Source organism: Theropithecus gelada, chromosome 14, assembly GCF_003255815.1.
Source record: "Theropithecus gelada isolate Dixy chromosome 14, Tgel_1.0, whole genome shotgun sequence".
Classification (NCBI taxonomy): Eukaryota; Metazoa; Chordata; class Mammalia; order Primates; family Cercopithecidae; genus Theropithecus; species Theropithecus gelada.
In genome coordinates, this window is record NC_037682.1 from 53,528,453 (window position 1) to 53,549,044 (window position 20,592).

General features: G+C 35.9%; 1 protein-coding gene across 3 annotated transcripts in view; it reads right to left on the bottom strand.

Annotated features, from left to right (window-relative positions):
- Positions 1–1,548: 1,548 nt before the first annotated feature.
- USP47 (ubiquitin specific peptidase 47) overlaps positions 1,549–20,592 on the bottom strand; it is a 123,346-nt gene continuing 104,302 nt past the window's right edge. For 2 of the 3 annotated variants that reach the window (XM_025357025.1, XM_025357024.1), the window contains 10 exons: positions 19,950–20,069; positions 17,392–18,169; positions 12,585–12,760; positions 12,141–12,221; positions 10,688–10,803; positions 10,210–10,328; positions 7,829–7,959; positions 5,751–5,798; positions 5,530–5,660; positions 1,552–4,685 (listed from right to left, as the gene is read on the bottom strand). In XM_025357025.1, the coding sequence (XP_025212810.1) occupies positions 4,511–4,685; positions 5,530–5,660; positions 5,751–5,798; positions 7,829–7,959; positions 10,210–10,328; positions 10,688–10,803; positions 12,141–12,221; positions 12,585–12,760; positions 17,392–18,169; positions 19,950–20,069 (1,875 nt within the window). In that variant the 3' untranslated portion in view covers positions 1,552–4,510. Of the gene's footprint in view, positions 4,686–5,529; positions 5,661–5,750; positions 5,799–7,828; positions 7,960–10,209; positions 10,329–10,687; positions 10,804–12,140; positions 12,222–12,584; positions 12,761–17,391; positions 18,170–19,949; positions 20,070–20,592 lie in introns of all 3 variants that reach the window. The other variant, XM_025357023.1, reaches the window with a different exon arrangement.

Below are 20,592 nucleotides of genomic sequence, written 5' to 3' on the forward strand. Positions count from 1 at the left end.
GATGACCAAGGGAGGATGAAATCCCCTTTTGGGAGACTGTGGTGTTTGGAAAACAGATTCTTCCCCTCCCTGACACTCCGTTGAGGAAGGAGAGATTAGATTTTATTCCCTTGGCTGAAATCTCTGAGGGGAACTTTGAGACACTTATGGAAGATCAAATTGAGGGTTGAAGACTTCGTAGGGACTAGTGCAGCATGAGATAGTGATATGCACTGCAGAGGAGTGTCTGCCAGCAGAAGGTTTACAAAAGACGCAGTCAGATTTCGTAAGGGACACCCAATGCTGTTAGGAGTTGGGTTCTTTGCTGATAGGACCCGCAGGGCATCTACCTTCATGTCTACAAAAAAGTTACTAGTGACCAGGCAGAAGGGGACAGTAACCTCACCAGCCCCACTGCCAAGAGGTGGTAAGCACATGTCTTTCCCCGGCTCTTCCTGGCCTCGTCCACCACCAGTCAAGCTAGTGCAGGAGCTGCCAGGGACAGCACATCTCGGAGGCACCATGGAGGTTCAGGGGAGCTTTGAATGAAACCACTGAACTTTAAAATCAGATTGTCTTAATAATGCAAAATGACTTAAAAGTTACAGGATTGCACTCAGCGCTTGAGTGCCTATACAGTATACAGCACTATACTGCCCAGTGCATGTGTACAAATGCATTTGACAAAACAATTGGCACAGTTATGAAAAAAATGTAAGCATTGGGTATTTCTATCTCCATAAATCATACTCTTCAAGCAGGTGACTTAAGCAGTATAAAAGAGGCTGAAAACAGGTGGGGAGAGGGCAGCTGGGAAACATGGAGAGCAGAGGGAAGGGGAGCTTGGTGCCCACCTGTGAGGCAAGGTTTTAGGGTCCAGTAACAATTTCCGACCTGGTGAGCGGACACTCACAGTTGAGATCAATTCTCTTGTGCAGGTGAGCTGGTGAGGAGGTGGAAAGAAGCAGTGCTGTCCTGGGGAAGGGGCAGAGCATTCCTCTCAACTCTCTTTTGCCTTCCTAGCTTGACCTACTGATGGCTGCACTCTTTCCTAAATAGTAACACATGCTCCAATGCATGCTTGAGTTTGTGCAGTATTCTTGTTTCTGAAAGTCAAGTTGTGACAATTAATGCTGTATCTAACCAAATGATCACAGCCTCCCTCTTCCCCATGGGAACTACAATCAAGGAGAATCTTCCAATTTCATGTACACTAAACCTAGGTGGCCACAAGATTCATTTGGGCCACAAACTCCTTTGAAACCCTCATAAAAACTGTCCTACTATCTCCCTGGTAAATCACACATACACACAGTTTTGCCTTTCAGGACATATGGCCTTATAAGATTTTGACTACTAGTGACCAAAATGTTGGTGTTTTTCAAAAATTACACAGGATTAAGATGGAATAGTTTTATTTAGCAAACAAAAAACTTGCTAATTCAGAGTATCCTCTAGTCCACGTACTGTGGTTTAGACTACATTTGCAAAATTAGGGCCTTGACGCTGAACAAAATAAAATCCAGAGGAAGAACTACAGTATCCAATCAAAAAGGAAGTACTAGCAAATGAACCAGAATAAAATATTTTATTGTATTCCATACATTCACAGATCACTTCCAGATTTAGTAACAACACTGCAATGCTATGATGCTCAAACCACAGTGTAAGTTGGTAGCTCTCTCCTGCTCTCTTGGCCTCTAGATGTATCACAACACAACTACTAACTGTGGCAACCAATGCCTATTTCATTGGATTATTTTCTGACTGGAGCCTGGGTTCATCGCTTTAATTCTGGGAAGAATTTTAAAGTACCTTCCCTTACATTATAAGAGATAACCAAACACTTTAGTGTGAGGGCTGCTTCACACACAGTTTTCATCTATCACTATCATGACTGCTCTTCCTTACATACACGTCCTGTACAGACCAACTACATACGGCATGGTCCTGAGACCACAGCTTTTGTTTCTTTGGCCAGAATGCACCCCTCACCTTCAGTGCCCGCCTTAGAAACGCAGGTACTTGGTTCTCGTGCATGGTTGACACAAGTTCATCTGCCCCATGGTAAAAGCTCTTCAAAACCTTTGCATGACTTGTGGGGAGCAGGGTCACAATTTGTTGCATGTGACCTACCTCAGCCTCAAAAGATAAGAGATCATGAGCCTCCACTGCCCCTGGGCTCAGGGAACTTGATCCACATTGCTAGGGCTCTGCCTGTTAGGTTATGGGTGCTCACCTGACTCTCTGAAGCAGAGGGAGGCTGACACAGATTAGCTTTTATTGAACTTGTTAAAGTGCAACATTGTGTTTTCACTCTATCAGGCACTGAAAAGCAAGAAGGTTTTAATGTCTTCTTTTCTATAATGAAATATATTTTCTTTACTCTTATTTGTATCTGTAATACACCTGCAATTATAAGCAGCAGTTAAACATAAAACAAACAAAGAACAGAGCAGAAGGCACAGTCTAAAGAGTAGGTATCAGAAGAATTTTACCATTTACGCTCAGGAATACTAAACCAAACCCAATCAGACCAAACTCCAAAGCCCATTTTGTTTACAAATCTGCCTCTTCTGTGCGATAGCAAGTCAGTCCTTTAAAGCAGAAACCCCATTTACTAATCCTATATCCCAAGTAAGCAGGCCTGTATTAGAACCAAATAGCCGTCCTCTTACATCAGAAAATCTAAGTGATCTGAAAGACAATTCATCACAAGTGTTTCCAATTTTCTTCCGAGACCATCACCAATCCCACTAATACAAACTCAGAACATTACTTCAGTCAAGTTTAGCTAAATGCTATAGCTTCTTTGAAATAAAAATTGGCCAGAAAAATACCTAGAAAAGATTTTTTTTTTTTCATTGTGGATTCCAGGAGACTTTTAAGACATTATGGAATTCTCAGTGATTATATTCAAATGGCAGAGTCACATTTGCTGACAGTATTTTCTAATTTTATCTTTCTTATAAGAAAAAAAGGGTAAAAATCGGATCTGAAATACTGACAGGATTCCCCAAAGTTAGATAATAACACATCTTTTCATTTCTCTTATGAGAACTTTACGGTAAATATACCTTTATCGTAGAAATGAGATATCCAATACACATTACAAAATGTTATATTTAAAGATGACAAATCTATTCTTAACCCAGATTCTTCATCCACAGAAGTTTAATGACTAAAATAACACAACAGAATGAACAAATGTTTTATTGGCATGTTCATTGTTGTAAACAGCATCTGGCATGAAAAAGTTTTACCAAAACCTTTTTTTACTGATTTTTATAAATTAGATGGTATTTCAAAATTTATGTAGAATTGTGTTCATTGAATACTTTTATTTAGCAAAGCAAAAACTTGCTGATACTAATAGACTCTGCAATGAAATCATGTTGACTGCATCAGTCTGTACCATGACCTGACCTCACTAGCAAGTTTATTCAAAACAATGTTAAGACGTTTCCCAAAAGTTAAACTACATGTAACTACAAATTGACTGTAAAAATTAAAACTGGACTTACAAGCATTCTAGAAGATTCAAACTTGAAGTAAATCTTCAAAACTAGATGTACAAAGAGAAAAAAATTGAAGCCGCTGAACAGAGAAACCTCATTAACAAGGGCAACAACAATCCTATGGGACCTAGCACTGAAGGAACCTCACTGAGGATTACATTTACACAGATTGCTATGCTTCTCAATGTACACAAATGTACAGAATGAATGATACGTGAAAAGAATAACCATGGGAGATAGTTGAACTGCAATTATGATAACTCAACAGGATCAATTTTATTTACATGCTGAATAAATGAATGAAACATATTCTCTACATCCATAACTTAAGTACAATCAGTTATAATTACAACACTGCAGCAATCTGAGCTGCCACCTGCTGGGAGCGGTCTAAGGGAAACGTTTTGATGCTCCAGAATAATGTTCTTAATACTCTGCAAAAAATGAAACAAAATAAAAACACAACTTCACAATTCCTTACTGGGTTACGGCTGGTTCTAAGAATTTCCTTTCTTCAGCTCCTGTTTTTGCTGCTTTCCAAGAGTCAACACATGTTGGATTTACTTCTGAATTGTCAATGAGGTAATGTGTGTATCAGTGAAATAAACAGAAAATTCATTCATTCATGGCCTTTGCACAGCTTTTATTATTAAGCTATGAGCATCCTGTTTGAGGCTAGTTTTACTAGCGGCTATGTGCACATTTGTCCGCAATAGAAGAAGTTTACTCATTCCCCTGTCCCCTTTTCTAACAGAAGGTTTGCTTTTTTTTTTTTTTTTTTTTGCACATCCCTTTTCACTTTACAGTACATTTGACTATAGTGCACAACATGATTCCGAGTCAAAACAGTGGCCCATTGGGCACTGAGCTTCTGATTGGTGTAGGGCAGTCCAATCAGTGCTGGTGTCACCGGGTTACCCCAACCATGTCCGGCCAAAATGGCACTACCCAGTGGTAGTAAACCATCTAATTAAAACCAAAACTCCCCCAGGGAAAATGCTACACTATCAGAGTCAGTCTTGAGTCAGATCTTTATTTGGTGCTCCATCCAGATATATTTTTAGTGCTTTCTCTTTACGAGGTGAGTATGTTACACGATGTCCAGTCTTCTGGAGTCGACTGCTTTCTTTTTTCATCAGTTCATTTCTTTGCTCATCTGTCAATTCCATTAATTCTTCTGTTTTATCCCTACATATAAAATATTAATCACATATTAGGCCAGTAGAGCCTGCCACCTCTATTAATGTATGTTGAATGCTATGATGCTCCTCAGCAAGATAAGGAAATCTGTTACAGGTGAACTAATATTATTTTATATATTGGGATGTCCCAGATTTCTAAGGTGTTTATCACAGGAACGCACTGCTTACTTCTAAAAATGGCAGAGAATAATCTCCATGTTATTAGCAGTAGTAACAGCTATCATTACTGAACATCTATTTATAACAGGCACTGTGCCAGTTATTTTACATGCAATAGCTCTAATTCTCATAAAATCCTGCAAGGTAGACATCACTGTTGCAATTTTATAGATGAGGAGCTAGGTAAATCAGAAAGCTAGTTTTGAACCCAGATCTGTGAGGCTCCAATGAGTATTCTTTTTCCTCTACATCTGTGCTGTCCAATACAACAGCCATTAGCCACATGTGGCTATTGCGCTTGTGAAATATGCCTGGTTCATATTGAGATGTGCTGGAAGTATAATAGACATACAATATTTCTAAGACTCAGTACAATACAAAAATGCAATATATCTTATAAATGATTTTTTATACTGATGACTTGTAATGATCATATTTTGGATATACTGGATTTAAAATATTTTAAAAATTAATTTTACCTGTTTCTTTTTATTGTTTTTAATGTGGCTACTAGAAAACTTCAAATTATAATCATGCTTGGCTGTCACTGTATTTCTACTCATTAGTGCTGCTCCATATCATAAAAACAGTAAAGATATTTATGGAAAATAAGATATTTATGCACACCAAAACTGTATTACTAACAGCAACAAAAACATTGTGAATGTTACCTATAAAATATGACTGCACCATCATCACAGATATAAAGAGGCCAGACATTCAGGGTAGAAACTTTGGGATTCCAGTCTAAATCTTGATGAATATCAAGGACAGAAATATCACAGGGAAATGTTCCTCTACCCTAAAAAGAAAAAGAGTGAATGAATAAATCATGCCACTAGCTGTGTTTATCATGCACAATACACAGATGCAAACATTCTTAGGGCTTTACCTTAGCAAATTCAATATCTTCCAAAGGAATCCCACTGATTTCACTAAGCTGTAAAATAAAACATTTTATTTGAGTTCACTTAAAAAATAAACTTGCCTAGAAAAGTTATTTTCCTTTTACCCCACCAATAGAAATAGCTCAGTTTAAAAACTGTTTGATATAAAAAAATTAGAAGAAAAAGCTGGAAGCGGCCACCCTGCAAATACTATGTCCCAGAAATACCAAGTTAGTATATTCCTTCCAGACTTTTTCCTATACATACACAAACTACACCCACATGTTCCAAAAACATGTAAAATTAGATTAATATCTCTATATAATAATTCTGTTCCTAGAAGAATAGGATACAAAGTGACCACATGCTCTTCAATAACTGAACAATATACATTTTATCTTCTGTGGATGGACACTGAGACTGTTTTCAGTTTTTCCCAGTTACAAAGCTCTACTGTATACTTCCATGAATATATCCTTGCACATGGTGAAACTCCCTCTCTACTAAAAATACAAAGAATTAGCCGGGTGTGGTGGCACGTGCTTGTAGTCCCAGCTACTTGGGAGGCTGAGCCAGGAGAATCACTTGAACCCAGGAGGCAGAGGTTGCAGTGAGCCAAGATCGCGCCATTGCATTCCAGCCAGGGCAACAAGAGTGAAACTCCATCTCAAAAATAAATACATAAATAAATAAATAAATAATTTTTTCTTGAGACAGAGTCTCACTCTGTCACCCAGACTGGAATGCAGTGGTGCAATCTTGGCTCACTGCAACCTCTACCTCCTGGGTCCAAGCAGTTCTCCAGCTTCAGCCTCCTGAGTAGCTAAAATTACAGGCATGCACCATCAAAGTTGGCTAATTTTTGTGTTTTTAGTAGACACAGGGTTTCACCATGTTGGCCAGGCTGGTTTCGAACTCCTGAACTCAAGTGTTCTGCCTGCCTTGACCTCCCAAAGTGCTGGGATTACAAGAGTAAGCCATGGCACCTGACCTGCAAATACTTCTATAGGTCAAATTCCCAGATGTTTAATTGCAAATCTGAAATACTGACAAATGATGCCAACCGAACTTGAAAAAAAGTCACATCAATTTATACACTTATCAAAGGTATATATTGTCTGTATCCCCTAAACCTTGAGAACTCTAGGTATTTTTCGATTTTCTAAACCTTCACCAATTTAAGAAGTGAAAAATAACGTTATTCTTTCAATTTGTATTTCTTTTTCTATAAATTGCCTATTCATGCTGTCTTTCTTAAAATTAGATTTGTTCCATCTTTTTCTTAAGGTAGTAGCTCCTTATAAATTATGGATAGCATGTTTAATACATGTTTCAAATAATTTCCTCCTAGCTTACTGTCTTTTAGCTTTGTTTATGAGTTGCTTTTTAAATACCTTTTTCTTTGGCTGTGCTGAGGATAGGTTTGTATGTGGTCTATAGTTTCTTTTTTTGGCTTCTGGTATTATGCTTACAAATATCTTTCTCCAGGAATATGAAAATATTTTTAGTATTTAATATTTTACATATTTTCACCTAGTACATTTACTTTTTTAATATATAAACTTAATATATTTAGAATTTATTTTTGTGTTTAGTATGAAGTATGGAAATAAATCTTTTTCAAAATGCTCATTGTGCTGGTACCACGGATTGACTAATTCACCCTTTCCCCAGAGATCCTTAGATATTCCATCTTAAAATGCAAAACAGACCTTTATCTGGATTCTCTACACAATTCTACTTCATTTGTTTTTTTGAGACATAGAGCAATTCAATCTAGTAACTTCTAACTAATTCTAACTTCTTAGGACAAAATTGGTCCAAGCAACAGAAAGTGAGGATCCACTTCTGAATGGTCAGGAGCCAAAGTAATTTTTCAAAGAATCAAGAGCCTAAACAACCCGAGTGTGCCACAAGGTGTGACAGAAACCGAAAAGAAAAGTTGCTGCATCAGTGTTTGGTACTGCTTCCTAGGGTTTTCTCTTAGGCAACACAGGGAAAATGTATTGTTTATATATTTTATAAATATTATGATATATATATATACAACATAAGATACATGTTTTGTTTAAAATGAACTTACCTTCTCTCGCAATTCGTCAACACTACTGCTTTCCAATACAACCTCCTGGAAGGGATCCAACTTCATCTCTGAAGGCTTCCACCGTCTTGACAAAACTGCAAGCTGTGACATGGACTTCATCTTCTCTACCCCTAAGAATATGCAAGATTAGGCCATCATTCTATTTTCTCTGAAGGTTCATAAATCGACTTTTCCCTTAGTGCCTGACTAAACAAAAAGATTTACTTCAAGTGTTACTCTTAAAAAGTGGGCACAAGAAAAAGCCCAATTATCCCAAGGAGTTTTTGAGAATCAAATATTTACTCTCTTCTCTCCGGTCTCAGAAGATAATTCCTCTCTTCTTCAAACTATTGTTCAACCAGTACTCCTAATTGCACTCCCCCCTGACTCCTGTTGAACGCTGCATTACCAGTTTCTCTCTTCTCTGGATCTCCAATAGTCGTTTCTCTATTGGCTACTACCCGTATCTAAAATCATAATCAAATCAACTTCACTCTATCCTCTTTTTTTCACTCAAGCTATTATTAATTCTTCTCTTTCCAGTTAATCCCCAATTTAGTGATTCTTCAAAATTGTCACTTTTACATTATGTCACTTTTCAAGCATCAACTTAATTGTCACTTTTCTCTCTGGTGTACACAAGAACAACTTCTACTGATTCAGTCCCTTAGTACCTATTATTTTAGAATGACAGGTTTGCAGTTCTGTTTCTTCCACAGATTGTGTGTACCTGGAGGGCAATAAGTGGTTCTTACTCATTTTTGTAGCACAAGGGATTGCAGTGTCTGGCAATTTACAGGTCAATAAATATATCTTGGATTTAATCACATGACATTTCTTACTCAACTATCTTGATGTGAAAATATACTGAAATAATACTGATGCAGGCACCCACCATCTAGTACCATTTTCAGATGAATCCATCTCTGCTAATATACTTAATCCTTACAAGGGTGACTTCTTTGTCATTTATGATCTCTTCCCGACTTACCCAGGCACAGTGATTATTCCCTAAGACTCCAGATACTCAAAGAAATCACAATCTGGAGCACTTGCCTACACACCATAGTAGATGGTATCCTAGTTGTTCCTTACCTCCCAACTTAACTTGTCAATCAGAATTTCAACCATTTAAATTTATGGTTGAATTAGACCTGAAGCAGCCTGAAATACATGAGGTGTTAGTATTATTGAGCCCTCTAAAAACTAGTATAATCTTGTAACAAAATATCCAGAATTGACATTTTACTTTCTATAGAAGAAAAGGAAAATTAAAATTTTCCTAAGCAACAGCAAAAAAAGAATATAGAACTAGCTGTTTACCTTGATGTGATCTTCTAAAAGCCAACTTTCCTCCCAGAGCCTCCCTCCAAAAACCAATACTTTCAATGTACCAATGTTGATAATGAAAACTGGGAGGTGCAACAAACAGGTCTGCTACTTGGACCTCCTCAGGGTCACTATTATGGGTTGAACTGTGCCCCCCACAAAAAGACATGTTGAAATCCTAATCCCTAGTACCTCCGAATGTGACCTTATTTGGAAATAGGGTCTTTACAGTGATACTCAAGGTAAAATAAGGTCTTCAGGGTGGGCCCTAATCCAATAGGACTAGTGGTTTATGAAAAAGGGGAAAACAATACAGACAGACAAGCCCACAGAAAGAACACCATATGAAGATGAAGGCAGAGACTGGGGTGATGCATCTACAAGCCAAGCTTGCCAATGATAGCCCAAAACCACAGAAGCTAGGAGAGAGTATGGAACAGATTCTCCCCCACAGCACTCAGAAGGAACCAACCCTGTTGACAGCCTGATCTCAGACTGTGAGACAATACACTTCTATTCTTTAAGCCACCTGGCTTAGGACACAAATAGTCATTGTTCTTGAGTCTCTGATAAATTATCAGTACCATGTCCTCAATACAAAATAAGCCATAATAATAAAAAAGAAACTAAAGAACAAACGTGGCTAAAAAAATAATAGCAGAGTTTTCTTAAAATGTATTAAAAACCTAACTTTGTAATTTCCTCATAAGGGGGAATTAATATTCTCAACATTCAAAAAAAGAATACTTAAAAGGCAAATGGCAGCATTTGATAGGAGAAAGATAGAAGGCTGAAAGACACCGATTATTCTTTCACAAACAACTTAAGCAGTTACACAAGGATACAGGGGAAGAAAATAAAACTTCCAGGGATAAGACGTAGGTAGGAATCACATCAATCCACAATAAGGATATCGTTATGCTTAATATAACACAAAACACTATAACGTATATTAGATTCCTTGTAACTCATTATTTGATTAAAAACTATAGGCTTCTATTAGCTCTAGAGTATTTCTAACTGATACTTCCCCCCAAAAATATTGAAAATACCATCAAGAACTTCAAGGAAAACCTCCCAGTTGCTGGAAATATTAATATCTTCTTCATAAATATGATAATCCAAAAAGACAGTGCCAGGATTCTTCCATGTTTTTTTCCTCAGACGAAACCTACAAACGTGACAAGACATTTAAAATGACTATAATTTGAAACTCTCAATTTAAAGATTGACACTAAACTGACACCAAAGAAAAATGAACTATGTTCAAATATAAAAGTCAAATAATGAGTTGTTAAAATTTGGGGAAATAAAGAAATGTTCCTAGTAATTCAAATTTAGAATCCTCTATAGGAAATCCAAACAAAATTTTAATACTCTTGCTTAGTCCTTGTAAACTAATCTGTCGTACTAAAATTCCGAATAGTACAGGAAATTTTAATTCTCCCAGTTTTAGAAAATCATACCAGTTCATTTCAACTGACCACACAGTCTTTCTTCAAATCACTGATGACATTAATTTTACTTTACCTGTCAATACTGAGCTCTAAACCACATTGCTCCCTGAGCTGAGGAATTAATTCCTCTTTTGATTGCCGTACAGTCATTCCTTTAGCAAACACAGCATCTAGCAGAAATTTGCATGGCTAGAAATGTAAACACAAACAATCAGAGCGTGAATTACACATTAATTAAATACATTAATATTAACACATTAAAATAAAAATTACCAAAACATTTTATTTGCAATTAAGGGCCTGAGTTTCAGAGTCTATCTCCCTTTTCTGAAACCTTAGCTCCACTATTTATGAGCTCAGCTATCTTCAGCAAGTTTACTTAAAATCTGTCTCAGTTCTGCAAATTGGGAACAGTATCTTTCTCACTGAGTCATTGTAAAGGTTAAATAGGATAACACATTTGTATTTTCCTTCTTATAATAGTTATAATTTTGAAAGCAAAACGAACCACTTTTATAGACTAAAATGAGGGAAATGTATACTAATTCTCCAAATACATTAACCAATTGTCTCAAAAGAGACACAGTTTCCACAGACTCAGATGAAATATGTAAGTCAAAATGACTGTAATGGGTCACATTAAGAGAAATAACAGGTGCCAGCTAAAATATCTTGTATGAATAAAGGCATTTTATGATAAATTTATGGTTTTCACATTTGTTTAGTTGTTCAATAGGATGATATAACATGTTATAACAGAATGTTGTAATAGTAGGATGTTATAACCTTCTGAAAATATGATCTTTGCCTTGTTCTTTTGGGTATTTGTGGTAAGGCTAGTATACCACAGGGACTAAAATATTTTATTATTCCTTAAAAAACACAGCCTGTTTAGATCATTAACCCACACCGTTTACAAGCGGTGACTTTGACCAAGAAATACTTCTTTGTGCCTCACTTTCACTTTCTTCATCTATAGAATGAGAATAAGAAATACTGCTTGTATCTTAGTTAATTGATGAGGATTAAATGAGTTAATATTTGCAAGCACCTAAAGCACACAGTAGACACTATATAAATGCTTGTTACATACTAAAATGACTTTCAATTGCTATTCACCTGTAGCATTATGATTGTTTCCAGAAAGCAAGCACAAAGAAAAAAAAATTTTTCCTTTTAAAAGCAGGAAAATTTTGTCTCATTTCAGCATTTGCAGCAATACTTTAGAGCACAGGGATGACAAACAGTGGCCTGAGGGCCAAGTTCACTGCTGCCTACTTTTGTAAATAAAATGTTGAGACATAGCCACCTCACTGGTTTATTATTGTCTATGGCTCCTTGTGCTAAAATAGCAGAAGTGAGTAACTGTAGCAGAGGCAGTATGGCCTGCTAAACTACAAGGCCCAGAAAAAATTTGCTGACCTTTGCTTCAGAGAAATAAAATGACTATGAATAAAATCTCTACACTGTATGTTTTTAGTAACTGTAAAAAGTAACCTTATATTGTTCTTAAATGTGTTACTTACCTCTTGTTCATTGACCAAAAGCTGGTACACTTTAACTCTGTATTCTCCTTTTTTAAGTGCTCTCCCCAGTCTAATTGTAATCTATAAGTTAAAAACATTTTTTTAGACATGCTGCCTCCAACAGAATAAATAACCCATTCTCATCCCATTTTTAAACTTTCCAAAATTCTCTAGATTATAGGCTCTCTGAGAAAAGGCATATATTTTACCTCTGAATCCCCAGCACCTAGAATAGTAACTGACACACAGTTAACATTTCACAAATGTTTGTTAGATGAGTGAAGAAAAATAACAACAAAAAACCCCCCAAATTACCATTAATCATTAAAAAAAAAAAAAATCCTTCCAGTGTATCTACTTCACCTTACTTGGAAGTAGTAAAAGCTGTTCTCGAATCTATCATTTAAAATGGACTCTAACTACTCAAAGATTATTTTAATCAACCTTATTGTCATCAGAAAATGATGAAAGTGTCTCATTCAGCCGGACGCTCTCAAACTCCTGATTGCTGGCATACACTCGAAAGACCTTGAAGTGAGAGGACAAAACTCCAACAAAGGGCTCTAAATGTTGTTTGAAAGCTGCCAGAGTAATTCTTTTATCAACATGCACCATCAACCCTAAGCATAAAAAAAAAACAAAACAGGAACAAAAATGTGAAAGAAACCTCTGAGTATAAATAAAACAGATCATATACTTTTTACTATACTGTATGCAGGAAAAAGTACCCCTTTTCAGTTAGACGTTAGCTAATATACCACACTGAATGGACAAAAAACATGGACACAGAGTTTCTGATAGGTATTATCTGATAGCTTAAAATGTTCTGAGCTATTTAAGTGCTTGTTTGTTTAGGTTGCCAAACTCAAAAACAAGCTTCTAGGAATTCTTTTAAAATACATACACTTCTAGCTCTACACAGTAATAGTGTAAGCACTGGTGGTGCCAATCCCACTTCTTCTGCTTACTTATTATATGGGACACCAGCCTCTGTACCTCCATTTCTTCACTAGAAAAATGGAGATGATAATAGTGCCCACCTGAGTGTTGCAATGTGAATTCAGTGAGGTAATTCATTTATCATGCTTTCAGCACAGTGCCAAATACAGCATGATTGCCTCAACAACTGTTAGTAATATTATTTAATTTTCAGATTTTCATTAGAAAAAAATGTCACAACTGGCATACTAAGATGTCTGATTTATCATGTGGTTGGGCTGTAACAGGAACTGTATTTAAATGGATCAGAAACTCTTACCTCTTCCCGGCTTAAATTTAAGCTCTCGTGGTATTGTAATAGGATTATCTTTGATGAGCTTTGTTTTACTCTAATGCTTATTATTTTAATCTTTTGTCTCTAATTTTATAAGCCACTCATGAGGACACATCTGGAATGCTTCTATTGACTGTGGTCTTCATATTGTAGCAGAAAGCAGAAACTGGACTCTCAGTTAACAAGGCAGGGCTGCCTTGCTGCCTCCGGCCACTGGACCTCCCTGGCTCTAAGGTTCCCTCCATGTTAGGTCTGGTTTTTCTGCTAAAGCTACATGGAAGGTAAAGGATGAGACCTTAAAATACTCCTGGTTTACATTCCCATGTCATAGCAACACTTGGGTTGAATTTTTCTCAGATGACTTTTTGAATAAATTAATGTTGATTGTTTTCCTAGCTATAAAATATAGGCTCATTAATAGAAAATGTGACAAGTACAAATTAGAAGAAAATATGAAGAGGGTGATGAACTTTATTGACTATCTACCTTTTGAGTTTTGAGACAGTTTTTCTCTTAATTTGTTTAAAATGTCACTTTTTAAGCTTTAAGGAGTGCCCCTCTCTCTATGTCAATAATCCAGCTTATGGCAAACAAGCTTGTCTATGCTATCCAACAAGGTACTAAATTTCTTAATAGAAGGGTGTAATGCAAAAATTACTTGATTAGAAATGGAAAGCCTATGTCTAGATTTCAGTTTTGTCACTTTACTCCGATAAATGGCTGTAGGCAGGTCATCCAATCTCCCTCAGCCTCAGTTCTCCCATGTGATCATAACATATAACATTGTTGTGACAAATGTAGTAAAAGTCTTTTCTAAAGCATTACTCAAATACAAGCTTTTATTGCCATTTTGGTTTCTTTCCTAACCTCTAGTAGTGTCGTGTCATAGGAAGACAAAAATGTTTGTTGGTTATTGGTATAGCTTAATATGATGATTACGACCAACTGGTTCTGGAATTTGATGGCCTAGCCTGAATGAATTCCTGGCTCCTCTTCATATATTAGATTTGTGACTCTGACTTCTCAACTTTTCTGTACTTAAATTACCTTTATTATAAAATGGAGATAACAGTATTTAAATCTCAAAATTGTGTTCTGGGGTCAATACATGTAAAATGTTTAGCACAGCTTTGGCAAAGAGTGTTAATGTATTGGCTATAATTACTTTGTAGTTTTAGATTACCATTGCACCAGTTTTCCTATTTACCTCTTCACACTGAAGAGTCTGTCTTCACAGAACAACCTTAAAATATATTTATGATTTTCCTTTTTCTGTCCTTTCTCTTACGTATTTCTTCTTTTATTCTTTTTCCTTTCTTTTTTTTTTTTTTTTTTGAGACAGGGTCTTGCTCTGTTGCCCAGGCTGGAGTGCAGTGGTACGATCATAGCTCACTGCAGCCTCTCCCCTCTGGGCTCAAGTGATCCTTCCACCTCAGCCTACTAAGTAGCTGGAACTACAGGCTAATTAAAAATTTTTTTTTTTTTGTAGAGACGGGGCCTTACTATGTTGCTCAGGCTGGTCTCTAACTCCTGGGTTCAAGTAGTCCTCTCACAGTTTCCCAAACTGCAGGGACTACAGGTGTGAGGCACTGTAACACTCTTGGATTATAACTGCTATCTTAAGGACCATCATTTTAAATACAGTTTGATTACTGCCTGAGTGAACTGCCTATACTGTGCACAGCGCATCATTCTTCAAATATCAAATTCATTGTCTACATATTCTTCCTTGCCATTTTATCACTCTGAAGAATGTGTATTATTACTCATCATCCACATGTTTTCCCAGGGACCTACTTCCAGATGACTGAGGAGCTGCAATGAATCAGTTTTAGTACAGACTCAAGAAAAACCCGGTTGCTAGTTGCTATCCCTACTGCCCTATCTCCAAACCAGTTTTCTACACATGAGAAGGCATTTTCCAGGGTCACATTTTCTTTTCAAACAAGACCTTTTCTATGGCTTCTAAAAGCCCAAATACATAAGTTGTAGTGAATAGTTTCTCTTCTTCACCATGTTTACTATTTCAATGAACACTAGTAAATTAGCTTAGTATGAATTTACAAATATGGCCAATATTCTCCATTTAAAAGATTTTATTAACTGTTCTAGGATGGAAATGAGACTTTTCAAACTATAATTCTAAGTATTCCCATTGAATTCTTCCTACGGTTGAGACTATCACCCAGTCAAATTTTTAGCACACCATTCTAAAACAAAGCAATTAAGAGAAATTTCCAACCTTTTTTACTAAAGAGGAACTACTTTTAATTTTTCTAATGTCCTTGATGGGTTGAGTATGGTAAAAAAGCAGAGTAGTTACTACTATTTTTCCTTTACTAAGATGGCAAGGAAAGAACAGTGGTAGCAGCTATGGGGTGGTGGCTTATGATATCTGAGTCTCACCCTAGCAGTGTGAGTGACTAGCTATGTGACTGCAGGCAAATTACTTAATCTGTTTGACCAATTTTGTCATCACTGAAAATGGTCTAACAATATCAATTTCACACTGCTGTTAAGAGAACTAATGAAATAATGTAAGCTAGTGAGCCTTATGAGGTAAATGCTCCATAGAAATTTAAAGCATTATTATAATACGATTTCCCTCTATTTGGTTCTGCTAATCCACATTTTCACACTTGAGTTTCTGCAAGATATATGTATGAATGTCATATGATTCCAGTGTTATTTAACCCAACTAGTTAAAAACACAAATTTAAATACTTGTATTATTTCATAATTTCTACTACTTCCTTTTAGCAGATAGAATTTTGAGACTACAAGCATCACAGCACTTAACTTTTAGAGTGGGTGACTGTGCACCTCCTCCCCATAAGATGAAGCATAAGGCTGCATCTCAGTCACCTCTACTGCTAACGGTTACATAGGGCCTGACATCTAGTATGGATTTAGAAAATGTTACTTGGATGGATGGATGACTGGATGGATAAAGAGTGGTACTCTCTTCCAAAGGTAAAAGGAACAATTAGATGCCTTCAATTCTAGTAATGGTCCCACTTAACTAGTTATATATACACTTTTGGGCAAGTCATTCATCCTCTATGAGCTTCAGTTTTCTTGTCTGTCATATAAGGATACTAATGTTTGCTTTATGAAGTTTGGAGAAGCTTTAAGTGAGAACAAATAAGTATTTTGAAAACTAAAATATAAAAGTATAAGGAGGTAATATTAATATTTTCTTTGTTAGAACTAATGCAAAGTATTTACATTTTCAGCTATTTCTCTTTTACACTCGAAGAAAGATTTTATATCTTAAACCTGGTTGTCTTGCTAATTATTTGGTTGGCCTTAGTCTAAGGTTTTATAAAGGTTCTTTTATTTTAAGTCTCATACAATGCTGTAATGTTTTTGTTGTTACTGCTTATGCCAAATGCCCAAACTCTCAGATCTCTTCCATCTTTCTGAGATTATGCATTGGAATTTCTAGTAACTCCTTGCTTTGGAGTTACTTCAAAGTAACAAAAAAAATTTTAAGAGTACTTTTTCTTTCTCTGACTTTCCCAGTTAATTATGGACTTTTTAAGGGTATATAGCAAGGGAATTGTTGTTTGCATTGGAAATGGAGAGAGAGAAGAGCATGTAGAAATAAAACATTTTCCTGGGCATTGAGTATCAAATTTTCTAAAGTGTCTCAGCTTTTAAAAAATATTATTTATTTTTTAATATATTCCCTAATTTTTTACTTAGTAATTATATAATAATTCCTTCCTAATATTGAATACTATTTTTTTTTACTTCTTATCTCAGAGTTCTGATATAATTACCATCTAATTTATTGCACAGGTATAAGAACAGTGTTCATTATAACTGCATTGAAAATCAAAGTCAATAATCTTATAATCCAGAAAGTTACAAATGATCTTAGAACTAAGTACCTAACGCTTAACTGAAAATTTAAATAAACTGACAGAAAAACTGATGCTGTTACAAGGACCGTTTTTCTTTTGAAGTACATACATTTATGTCCTTCCCCAGAACCTTCATCTGCAGCATAGGGTTCAGCTTTGAAATACATGTATTGCATTTCTCCCCTACTCTTGCCACTCTCATCATATTCACTATCAGTTCCAGAGTCTTCTTCTGCTGTATCCCATGTTTCTTTTTTCCCTTCATTTGCTTTAGTTCTTCTACTACTTGTGATACTGTGAGAGTCAAGTCCATTAGCCAAAGGGATCTGAGCATTGTCTGCATTGCACAAAGTATCACTGCTATGACTGGAGCTAAGAATATCACTGTCCACTGAACTTGTACTCCTGTCATTATTCACATCTGAGTCTGATCGTTCTTCGGACTGAAAATTTTCTGGATCAGAAGTCTGAATATGCTGTTCAAGTTCTCTATTATCTACTGATGCTGAAGAGTCCCTCTCATTGAGAGGTGATTCGATGTTTTCAAAGTCACTTGTCTCAGTACTTTTGCTGCTGTCCCCATTATCTCCATCCTGCTGTTGCTGCAGTGACAAGCTTTTGAGTTTTTCAGTGCTTTCTTCTAGAATAGCTTCCACAGACTTTAGGCTTCCTACAGGTCCTTTGACTCTTTCACAATCATCATCCACATTACCAGAATCGCCTCCAGCTTTCTGGTATGCTGTCCTTTTGGAATAAGATGCTGGGGATTGTTCAGGTAGCAAAACAAATAATCTGATTGTATTTGCATGCCGATCCAGGAGTTTCCATAAATGAGACTCTGCAAAGGCCATCTGGTAATCCAAAGTCTCGGAGCTCTCAACAAACACCTACATGGTAAGTCACAGTTTTATTATATATTAATTTTAGTGACATGCTCATTCATCAGCGTTATATTGCATTAAGACAAGACAATACACAGTTATGTTACAAAACGTGTGATGATAAAGTTTCTGAAGGACACTGTATTGTTTTGCAGACTGAATAAAATAAATATTAGGCTCATATGTCTTTGTAACTAGCCAGAAGACTACATTAAGATAGAGGGCATGGACATACACATACACGTAAACATCTTGTTTATTGGGTTGTCCAATTTCAGAAAGTTGTATTATATATCCTTCTCTTTAGGAAATTAATACTCTGGTTTTTCTTTAGATTGTATAAATCTTTCACCTTTAGGAAATCCAAGTTTAGCCTGAATTACAGACACAGGAACATGTGTAAAGACACCCTGTGAATATAATACCAAAATCCAGATCATGGAAAAATTTAATGGGCAAATGACCTGGCTTTGTAATAAATAAACTGCAAGGAAGCAAACAAAAAAGACACAGGAAAATTTACAGAAAAAAAATTTTCTAAGATGATCAGAGAAATTTGAACACTGACTAGACATTGGCTGATATTAAGGTATTTCTTAGGTATATAATGTAATTGTCATTTTTTTAAAAGTTCTCTTCATTTAGATATATGTTCATATTATCTATAGATGAAATGATGAAATGATCCTGGAGAAGTTTATCAAATAATCTGGGGGAAGTAGGTGGTTAAATTATAGATGAAACAAGAGATGATCACTGTAGAAGCTGAGTGATGGGGATGTGTGGGGGGTCACTCTATTTTCCCTATTTTCTCTATTTTTGTTTATGTTTGAAATTTTCCATAATACATCTTTTTTTAAAAATGAAATTCGTATTTGGCATAAATTTGGCAATTATAAAGAGCATGTTGGGTGTTGCATAAAAGGATAACACTATAATTATCCTATTCAGTAAATGTTACAAATTGAAACCAGTACGCTAACCATTTAAGAAACAAGAAAAGTTAGATCCCTACAGCACTTCTTACCCTAAAGTAGTATTGGAGGGGATTAGAGATTTTAAAGTTTTACATATACACACACACATACACATACACATACATCCCCCCTCCCCCACCACACAAAAGTTTTAGAAGTGTAGGTGAATAAAAATTACATGTTAATAAAATAATACTAAAAAGTTAAATGAGATAAAAGACTAGACTGTACTAAGATGAATGAGACTAGAAAGTGATAAAAACATATATGAAAAATGATAAATGATGAAACACATAATAATAGCAAGACAAAAGAAGAGGACTAACATGAACTTTCTCATTTCCAACAGAGAAAAATGAGTAGGCAAAGGGAATAATGTTGGGTGAACTCAAGATTATAATTTTCTCTATACCAGGTATGCCTCTTACCCTCACAATGAAGCACTGCTTTATGGGACAAGCTCAAGAATAAACAAAATCCAGGGGACATAATCACTGTGGACAGAAATGGTTATGAAGGCTTCACCAAAGAGGTAGGACTAAACTGGAGACTGAAAACAAAAAACAAAAAACAAAAAAATACAGGGAGAGGAGGAAGAACACTCCAGGTAGGAGTGCATATGAACAAAGGCAAAGAAGAGGAGAACCAGTAGGACTGATTCACAGGACAGAAAGGAGGCTAACCTGACCTGACTACAAAGGAAGGTAATTATTGGGTTGAGAATTTTAAATTAAGTTCCAGACAGATGTTGAATAGCTGTGGAGGCCAGGCTTATAATGAAAATAGTAATTAAAAAATAAATGACATACCTTGTTACTTCTAAAAAATCCTTCAGCTTTCAGGGTTTTACTGGAGACACTGAGAAGACGCAAATCATTATAGCAGCGTTCGAGCACTATTCTCATTGTTTCAGCAGGTAAATGGATGGCCTATAATGAAAGCAATTTAAGAAAAAGTACTCTTTCAAAAATAATTCTGCTTGACTTAAAAATATGGGAAAGCAAGACACTGCTGAGTTCTTCTCAAAAGCAGCAGAGAGAAAAATAATTTTAGTAGAGGTTTTAAAATTTTTGAATAATTGAAGGGAAAAATTAGTTATAGCCATAAATTATGCTGCAAATCAGGGGAACAAAGTACCACTTATAAATATATGCTCTGAAACTATTTGAAAGGTAAGGATTTTCTCCTAGAAACTCTATTCCTCTCAAACTTGCCAAGTAAATGAGTGATATGATTCCAAAGAAACTGCATAACTGACTTTTTGACTGCTGGTATCAAAACGTTGAACTTCTTGGCTTTTGACGGGCCCTTCTGTAGTCTGTGAATAGTTGTCAATACTTTTGTCAAAGCAATAAGCAATTTTCCTTTGTGTAAAATGAGAAGATTAGTAGGTAAAATTTTAAGTTATTCTGAAAGTCCACATCTTTAATTTTTGGAGTCATTTTATAAATT